Raw genomic sequence first — 10441 nt, forward strand, 5'->3', positions numbered from 1 at the left:
GCCTGAATAGCTTTGGGCATTTCCACACGTCCTTGAAATACTCCTTCCCCGCTTGATGGATGAGATTCTCACTCATCCACCATGACACAGTCTTTGTCTTCCTGCCTCAGGAAGCCCTTCCTGACCATCCTTATTCCTCGTGACCTTGCTTCTTCTCAACTCTTAAAAAACACGGAGGTACCAGTCATTTGAAAGTGTCTTGTATTGTTAGGTCCCTCTCCACCCCCGTAAGGTGTATGTGTGCGTGTGTACACACACATGCGTTCTTGCATTTTATGTCTCCAGTTAAACTGAACTTTCCTTGTGGAGAGGGACTACTTCCTTCTCTCTTCTGAAACAGTGTCTTGCATCGTATAGCTGGATATTCAATATCTACAGCTTTGTAATAAAATTTATTCACAGATTGAAGTCAAGAAGGCATTTACAAGCATAAATAGAAATGTAACAGAAATACCATCCTTATATTTGATAAAGCCAGTAGGAATTAATGAAGTCATAAAGTTACACTATGTATATTATGGGAAAAGTCAAATCTTAAATGATATAATTGTGTTGGAAAACAAACAAATGGGTGACTTTTAAAATACTACTGGAAAACACATGTAAAGATATTTGAAAAAAATTGTTTGAATGTGAACCCTTAAAACAGGAGCAGAAACTGTGGCATTTTTCTCTGAAAAATTGTGAGCATTTTTCTTGGAAATTGTAGATAGATTTTTCTCTACATTGTGACACTTTGAATATCTTCATTCTTAAGTTATTTATAACTAATGCAAAAATTTAATTATTAATAATTATGGATATATTGTATATATCTATCTATCAATCTGTAGCTTAATGCATTGTATTGAAAACAGAAGTATTTTCTAGTTGCTTCACCAGTGGATCAAATAATCATTACAGAGTGGCTATACTTATGAAGAATAAGAATGGGGCCACTGGTTAATAATAATAGCTAAAATGTGTTAACACTCTGTGTACAATTCACATATATTAAGTAACTTAATCTTAGCAACAGTCGTATAAGAAAGGCATGGTCATTGTCACCATTTTACACTTTCATCAACTGAGACTCAGAGTTCATATATCTTGCTCAAGGTCATAGAGGAGTAAGAGATGGAGTCAGGATTTTAATCTAGCTCTTAACGTCTACACTGTGTTTCCATCTATGCTGATATAAATTAATCTGACAAGACACACCCTTCCAGTTTATTTTAGCATCTTTTTAAAAGTATAGTTTCTTTTCATTTGCGTCTTTCTCCTAAAACTGACGCAAAGGAGGATGGATAAGGTTTTACTCTGACGGATCTGTTTGGTTGATTTCTTGCTAGTGAAAATTGCAAAGAACATTAAAATATACACACAGATACTTAGCTTTGTGATTGAGGGCCTTAGCCTTTGGCTTTGTGTAAGGTGACCACTCTGGAGACTCAGTGGTGAGCATACCTTTGATGCAAAACAATATGCATAATATTAAAAATATACCTCACAGATATTACATTTAATATGTTATTGCGACCAAAGACAGGACTTGAGGGATAAGTAGCTCTCTTCAAACATTTGAAGACCTTTCATATGGCAGAAGAAAAAGAAAAACATCGTAAAATAGATGTTCTGAAAGAAGTAATGAACATCTATTTTAAGAGTTTAAGATTCTGTGATTATAAAAAGATTTTTTTAGCAACTCCATTTGTGGTGAAAAAGGCCAAAAAGCACAGTTTTCTTGCAGGTCAGGGCCAGGGGAAAATGATGCACCGTAATAGAAATCACCTGAATTCCCTGCAGGTGTCCTTCATCTAAGTCCAAAGGTTAGCTCTGCAGGAAAATTACACGTTTCAGTTTCCTCCACTTTAGAATCACCAACTTTGAAAAATAATAGAAATAAACTGGGTCTCCAGTAAACCAGCAGTGGCTGGCTTCATCGTATGAACCCTTTAAATTTTCACGTATGAGGAAAGTGGTTTCCGCAATCCTGTTGCGTTAAAGATGGGTCCTCGTTTCCTAACCTGAACATATTTATTATTTATTTAGAGCTATAAAGCAGCCATAGAACTAAATCCAGATCAAGCACAGGCCTGGATGAACATGGGTGGCATCCAACACATCAAGGTAGGAGGATAATTCACTTCCATGTGGACTGGGTTTTCCCTTTGTGTATTCTGTTTGTCTTTTTTGTCTTCAAGGATGGAGAAAGCTATTGTTTATTTCCTTTTTGAAATTATTTGCATACGAAAAACATGAGTGTTTAAAAGTGAAATTCGTGCAGTTTATGTTCACTTTGCAATATAGGGAACATTTAGCTTTTAGATAGTGAATATCAGGAAGCAATTTTAAAAGTAAATCTATATAAATTAGATTCCATGATTTTACTAATCATATAGAAAATCATGGAATCTATGAGAAGTATCAGACAGGAGTTAAAGCCTGTTTATGTGAACTAAATCCCTGTTGGAGCTTAGTGTGGCTTATTTTTCTCCCAGTTTAACACACTGTCAAGATAAAAGTGTTTCTTTAACTATTACCTTCCTGTTTCTTATGTCTAATGTATCTTTTACTCCATAACCTTTTCCTGAGAAGCAAACTTGTTTGTTTTGGGTTTTTTTTTTTTCCCTAAAAGAAAATATCTTTCAGTGAATCTTCCTGAGGATCGAAAATGACCTTTGGAGGTGGAGGGCTATTATCTATAACTAATGCAATCAAAGATTCACCGTCCTTCATCCATTCATTCATCCATTTATTTTACAAGCATTTATGGAGAGCCAGGTACTCTACTAGGCACTGGGAACACAGCAGTGAACAAACGGGACAAAAATTCCTGTCCTTATTGTGCTAACATTCTAGTAGGAGGAGGTAGATGATAAATAAATATATACATACATACATGCACACATAATGCACGCACATGTATGTGCATAGGTACATACATACAATATATCAGATGATGATAAGTGCTATGGAGAAAAAAAGAGAGAAAGAAGGTTGGAGTACCAGGGAGCAAGTGCTCAAATTTTACGTTAAGGTGGTTAGGGAAGGCCTAAGTTAAAAAGTGATTCTTGAGCAGAGACGTGAATTGAGTGAGCCATGTGGCAAAGTAGGGAAGGAGCACGTGCAAAGGCCCTAAGGTTCAAGTGTGCCTCTTGTGCTTGAAGGACAGTGAGGAGGCAGCGTGGCTGGGGCAGAGCAAGTGAGAGGAAGTGGGAGAAGCTGAGGTCAAAGAGGCCACAGGGCCAGATCATACAGGGCCTTGCATGGGACTGTAGGGATTTTGGCTCTTACGTCAAATAAGTCAGGGTCCTTGGAGAGCTTTGAGCAGAGAAATGCCATGCATGGTCCAACATGCTTTAAAAGACCATTCCTGTTTAGCTAACTTATTTTCAGGCTTCTATCAGTCTCCATACTGACAAAATAGCAGTGTAGTGATTAGAATTTAAACGAAGTCCTAATAGATTGAACTGTTAAGTGGAAAATGATCACTCTTGGAAACAAAACAAAACAAAAAGGCAGCCCGTGACTACACAGATGGGAGGGGGTGATGGGATAGTTACCCTGCAGCTGACCGCTTTGATCTGGTGGGTGGCGAATCCACGTGTGACGTTTATCAGAGCCAGACTGCCCACCTTCTGATCATGGTGATACTCTAGGGCGGCCAGCAACATCTAGTTGGGAAGCATGGAATGAACTTACTTTAAAATAGTAAAATAATAATTTTAAATATTTTAAATCGTATATTAAATAGTGATACTTTCAAATATAATCATGCGCAGCATAAGGAAGTTTTGGTCAATGACAGTGTATGTGACGATGGTCCCATAACATTATAATACTGTATTTTTACTGGACCTTTTCTGTGTTTAGATATTCTTAGATACACAAATTACCATTGTGCAGTAATTGCCTACAGTATTCTCTACAGTAACATGCTATTCAAGTTCGTAGCCTAGGAGCAATAGGCTGTACCATCTAGTCTAGGTGTGTAATAGGCTATACCACCTAGATTCATGTAAGTACACTCTATAATGTTCACATAAGGACAAAGTCAACTAATGACATGTTTCTCAAAACATATTTCTGTCATTAAGCAACAATGACTATAATGTGTTCAATATGTGTTCAGATGGATTGCATCTGCAGTTAAAGCAATGGGTTTAGTTGTTAATTAGAAAAGGTTCAACAGATACCCTCAAGAGTGTCCAAAAACTCTAGAATTACAGAGAAAATTATGCATCTATTGCATTCTTTAAGATTAAGAGTTGAAACCATTTCCTTAAATTTAGGGGTACTTCCCCTGGAAAGGTGTCTAGAAATTGAAGAAGGATCTATTGAGTGTATTATTTTAAAATGTGACTAACAGTGATTAAATTTAGTTTATCCTGTTTTTTTTTTGTCTTTGCAGACATCATGTATTAGGTTGAACAATATAAAATCGCCATGTTTGTACTTTAAAAGTAGTCTAATATCAGTGAATTCATAGGATGTAATCTGATATAAATACATAGAGCATCCACATGGCTCGGATGTGGTCATTGTGATGCCACCATTAGAATGCAGGATTGTCATTGTGAGGGCATTATGAAACAATCATGAAATTTCTATGTCTTTTGCATGTTCAGGCAGTATGTGCATCAGGCAGTGTTATCCCATTCCTGAGCCTTGCTGCTTCCCTGAGTCTGGAAGAAGCTTAGGCAGGCCTGAGGGCTGTGGCAAGGTAGAAAGCTGGAATAAGGCTCTGCGTAAGGAGGTCAGAAAGTGATGGCGAGAGAGGAGTGAGTTTCACGGTGGTTTCTTGCTTGTTGCTACTTGGTAATCAAAGATAATCCTTTTAATGAAGTTTTATGTAGGATGAAATAAATGGTGGACCATGAAAGCTACAATACAGTCTTTATAGTCAAAGAGTTGCATCAACTGGACCATATCACGAAGTCCTATTTTCAATACTGTATCGTGACAGTAATATGTATTTTCCAGAATGGCGTTTTCTAGCTGAACTTTTTGTGATGATGGAAATGTTCTCTATCTGCACTATCCAAGACAGTAGCTACTAGCCACATGAGACTACTGAGTACTTGAAATGTGGCTGGTACAAGTGAGGAACTGAATTCTTAATTAATTGTAACTAATTTAAATTTAAGTAACCACATGCAATATTAACGCAGTTCTAGAAATTGGATAATTCAGATTTCTTAACTATAATCTACAGAATTGGGGGCACTGGCTTAAGGGATGTAACTATTTTTTTAATACAGCTTCTAGTTTAATCAAGAAAAGAGCAATTTAAGGGAGAGAAAATGAACTACGGTTTTTGTGAAAAGACAGAGAAACCTGGTGATCAGAGAAGAAGATGCCACGGTGCTAAGGCTAAATTCAGGGAGCTTCCTAGAAGAACAATTTCAAAGTCAACTGTAGTAAGAACATATTTTGAGAGCACTCTAAAAGCCACAAGTGTATAGTTGTCTGCATGTATGTGCTAAGCTTAATAAAAATCGGAAGACATTTGGAAGATAAATGCTTGAGTTGAAAAAAAATAATTGAATGTAGCAATTCCAAGTTCCCTCTTGTTCAGCAATCTATGTAGCTTCATATCAGAGTCAGTGTTAATAATCAAAAACACTTCCATTTGTTGCACATGCCAGCACTTGGATTTCCAATGTACAGTCTCTTGTTCTGTCATTTCCACTTTCCCTTTCACCAATATGATAAGCAAATACTATAAGAAATAGACAATGTTTATACAGAGACTGGATAGTCATTTAATAATAACATTAACGATAGTATCACATTGAAGCTCCCTATGTGTCAGGCAGTCTCCAACGCTTTAAGCACATATTAACTCATTTGGAAGATAGTTAGGCATTCAATAGGTATCAGTTGCTAGTTGCTACGTAGTATTTTCACTGCAAGAGATATAATTCTAAATTGTGATGGAAATTTAGAGAGTCACTGGTGTTCATCCACATGGGAGTTGTAACTGAGGGTGGATAGAGAAAATTCATATTTTTTGGAATGGGGAGGACTCTAACAATCTTAGTTCTGAGACTTTGCAGGACACAGATCTGAAAGAGGGTGGACCAAATAAGAGAGGTAAATACATCCAGTAGCAGAAGAGGTGCCGAAAAAGCTAATAGTTGGGACTGATTTGCCAGAGACCATCTGGGCACCTATGGTTGCTAGTTGTAGAATCATTAAGCAAAATGGATGAGACCCAACAGAGGGTGGGGACAGGTGTGTTTAGCAGACCAGGAATGATACACCTTCCCTCCTGCCTCAGAGTATCCAGCTGGCTCATATTGCCACACACCTGGAGTAGTGGGTAAATTTGACCCTGCATTCTTATCAACTCTCTTTTTCATTGTATAAAAACTAAAATTTGCATTAAAGCCTATATTAGGCAAAAGTTGCTTTTATATTTTAAGTTGAAGATTAGAATAACTCCTACCACTAAATAGATATAGTGGATATCTAAACTATTTAATCATTATTCATACAGTTTCAAAAACTTTCTCCCTCTCTCTCTCCCCCACCCCCCTGCCCTCTCCCCCCACCCCCTCTAATATAAATTTGAGCCATGGTTCTATTTGATTGCAAAGAAACAGTGCTTATCCCATGAGAACACTGTGAAATGATAACCTCATACCCTGCACTAGTAGATGCCATTTAACCTTATGGTATAACTCTTATCCTACACATTCTCCAGCTGATCTGGCACTTAAAACAAATATTCTTCAAAAGTACCAACAGATAAGGATGAAATTGCCAATACAGATACAGACAGGTTTCCTCATGAGAACATTAATGTTAGACTGGGCGGAGGGTCAGTTTCTCAGCCTCCTCATTTTCTGCGAGTGTTCGGATGGATTAGAATTCTTCTCTTTCTTTTTCTCCACAGGGAAACTATGTGTCTGCAAGAGCTTATTATGAGAAAGCCTTACAGCTGGTTCCAGACAGCAAACTGCTGAAGGAAAATCTTGCCAAATTGGATCGCCTAGAAAAACGATTGCAAGAAGTTCGAGAAAAGGATCAAACGTAGCACCGTTTGACCCAGTCTCATGGGATAACGCGGGCGCCTCTGGAAGAGGAAAAAGTGACGGAGGCCTTGCTTTCACATCAGCAGGGTCACAACCAAGGAAGCTTTCTTTTCATTCTGAGTTCAGGGTGGCATGTTTTCGGACATCTGCTGGTAATCCAGTGCTGAAGGACTTTCTGTGAAAGAAGACAAAAAGAGCAAGCATGGGCAAGAAGGTCTGAAAGAGAAGGAAAACAACCACACATTTTACAGATTTTTGTTTGGTTTAACTTCAGATTTCCCTTGACATATTTCTATGGTTTTGCAACCTGGAGATCTAATTCCATTTCTTTGTTTTAGACTTTTATGTCCCAGAAATACAGAAGCTTAAAATGCTACGAGGGCAGAGCTTCTGTTCTCTATGGGATGAGATATTTCAAAAGAGGATAAATCCTCTGGCGTAAGCCATATGGAAAATTCTGCCAAGAATTAGCTCATTTAATTCTTGAGAACCAGAAATGTGTATCTAATAGCTTTTGTAGAACCTTCCAGAATATGTGAGGAAAAGGGCTATTGTTAAGTAGCTATCTTATATCCTCCTAAGGATATTACTAGAGCCCTTTTGAGAAATAGATTCCACTCTCACGCAGGTTTTTCCCATTGCCTAATATAGCAAAAGGGAAGCTTCTGGAATTATATATGGATATCTTTATCCCTAGGAGAAAATCAAGGAACTTGGTACCCCTAATTCTTTATGGAATTGTTTAAAATTATTTTAATTTTATTATAAGTATTACTGGAGTAGTGATTCTACTCAAAAGATTTCAAAAGTGCATTTAAAATCATAAATGTTTCTGCCTCCAAATATATTGTTATTTTGGTGGAGAAAAAATATATAGTATATTCTACATAAAAAAATATTAAAGATATTAACTGAGAGAAATGTCCTACTTTATTATCTTAATGTTGACACATCATGAGATTTATTTTTTTGAAAAATATATTTAACAGTGAGGAACCTTTACAGGATACCCCAGAAATCTTCATAGATTCTAACTAGATGGAAAGAGAGCTCTATTTATTGGTCTTCCTAGGCTTAAAGAGAACTTTGGGCTTAGAACATGAGTGATTGAAACCCGGAGTTCTTTGCTTTGGGGAATATCATGGAGAATGCTCTAAAAATTTAGGGAAAAAGTCTAAATTCATAAGTTTAAAAATATATATTTATATTTAAAAGATAGGGAAGGAAAAGTTGAACTCAGAATTTGACATTTATTTTAGTACATTATTTATTTCATAACTTATAAAATATTTAATATATACACACTTCTTTTTCTGTCTGTACAAAGTGGTTTTAATAGCAGCTTTCAAAACTGATCTTTTAAAAATCCAACTTGTAACAGTCCCTCCAAAACTTTGAACTGATTATTCTCTTGCTAAAATTAAAGGAATTTGGAATCAGCTGTCAGCGTTCTGATAGTAATGTATTTCGGAGGTGGAAAAATTGGAACACCTGATTCTAATTTGGTTCTCATCATTAAAAACAAAACCCCTCCAGGCAGTGCTGCTCTCCTGCTGAGCCCGCAGGGCATCACAGAGATGGAGTAGCCTGAAGGCACTCATATTTCACAGTGCTCAGGCTAGGGCAAGGTAAAATTAGCTTTCTGCTTCTTTCAACCCAGTATCAGGAAGCACTATTATTATTTTTTTGGTCAAGTCTAAATAAACCGAAGAAAAACTTCTTTGGAAAGGGATAGTGTAAGAATATTTAAATGCAGATGATTACAGAATTAGCATGCATCTGTGTGCAACAGTAATCCAATAACATATATTACCACTATGACCTTTGTTTCTAATAGTTTTGCAGTGTTATATATGAGAAATTTATTCAAGATCTTAGTTAAGATATTTTCTTTCCCCTCCAAAATTATAGTTCTAAGACCAAGAAATATACTACAATATTTATTGTAAAATAAAACCACCCCACCCCCAAATTGAAAAAACAGGAAACCCTAGCTAGTAACACTATCTAGGACTTTATCACAACTTTTCAAAATAATCTGAAACCAAAACTAATGCTTAAAAAGTTAATAGAAAAGACTGAGCCCCAAAACAGCAATTAATGCCTTACTTCGAGTGCTACTTAAGGTAGGAGAGTACCTTTATTTGTTGGAATACTTGAAATGGCAATTTCAGCCTAAAAGTTTTAAGGGAAATGGGTCACATGGCCTACAGGAAATTTTCTCTGCCTTCTTTTAGGTGCTTTTCTATCTCTTCCCATCCCCCTGCCCTTTCCCTCTCTCCTTCCCTCTTTCTTTCTCTCTCTTTGTCACCCTGTCTCATTCTGTCTGCACACACTGCATCTCTTTGAACATTAAAAGTGAGCACTGTTTTTCAAAAAAAGTAAGTATTGTTTGTTGGATTAGATATTTTCATCCCAATTAATACCTTCACCAGGATGTGGCCAATGAAATATTTTTAGTTTTTCACATTTAAAATAATGCCGATAAAATAAATCACATACTATCTTCCAAGATATTAAGTATATTGGCTGGGCGTGGTGGCTCACACCTGTAGTCCTAGCTCTCTGGGAGGCCAAGGCGGGCAGATGGTTTGAGCTCAGGAGTTCGAGACCAGCCTGAGCAAGAGTGAGACCCCATCTCTACTAAAAAAATAGAAAGAAATTAGCTGGACAACTAAAAATATATATATAAAAAATAAGCCGGGCATAGTGGCGCATGCCTGTAGTCCCAGCTACCTGGGAGGCTGAGGCAGGAGGATTGCTTGAGCCCAGGAGTTTGAGGTTGCTGTGAGCTAGGCTGATGCCACGGCACTCTAGCCCGGGCAACAGAGTGAGACTCTATCTCAAAAAAAAAAAAAAATATATATATATATTTCAGTTGAATATATATATACATATATATATTCAGTTGAATATATTCAGTTGAATATATTCAGTTGAATATATATATTCAGTTGAATACTCTGCTTGAAGTTGAATATATATATATTCAGTTGAATATATTCAGTTGAATATATATATATATATTCAGTTGAATACTCTGCTTGAAGTTCTTAATTTTTGAACACAGGGGCCACAATTTCATTTTGCACTGGGTTCCCAAACAGGTCCTGGGTAAGAAGGAAAGTGGCTGAGGACAGGATTAGAAGTTGCTTTGGCCTGGCTGAACATTTGATCCAGTCATCAGAGTTTCATTTGGCATTGTGTTACCCTGAGCAGCATTTGCTATATTCCTCAGCTACATTTAGAATCCATCATGTACATATCTCCCCTCTTCTCCCAGCCCATCTAACTAGTACTTCCATCCTGCCTAGAATCCGCTCTCCTTGCCTTCAAAATCCCAATAAGTGGCAATCCCTTAACATGTCCTTTGACATAGAAGCCAAGAGAATGGCTTTAGCAGCTTATTTTAACCTTAC

General features: G+C 37.0%; 1 protein-coding gene across 2 annotated transcripts in view; it reads left to right on the forward strand.

Annotated features, from left to right (window-relative positions):
* LOC123639885 (protein O-mannosyl-transferase TMTC1) overlaps nucleotides 1-9615 on the forward strand; it is a 255121-nt gene extending 245506 nt beyond the window's left edge. For both annotated transcript variants that reach the window (XM_045554096.1, XM_045554097.1), the window contains exons 19-20: nucleotides 2032-2109; nucleotides 6884-9615. In XM_045554096.1, the coding sequence (XP_045410052.1) occupies nucleotides 2032-2109; nucleotides 6884-7024 (219 nt within the window). In that variant the 3' untranslated portion in view covers nucleotides 7025-9615. The remainder of the gene's footprint in view (nucleotides 1-2031; nucleotides 2110-6883) is intronic.
* The last annotated feature ends 826 nt before the right edge of the window (nucleotides 9616-10441 follow it).

This window comes from Lemur catta, chromosome 6 (genome assembly GCF_020740605.2).
Source record: "Lemur catta isolate mLemCat1 chromosome 6, mLemCat1.pri, whole genome shotgun sequence".
NCBI lineage: Eukaryota > Metazoa > Chordata > Mammalia > Primates > Lemuridae > Lemur > Lemur catta.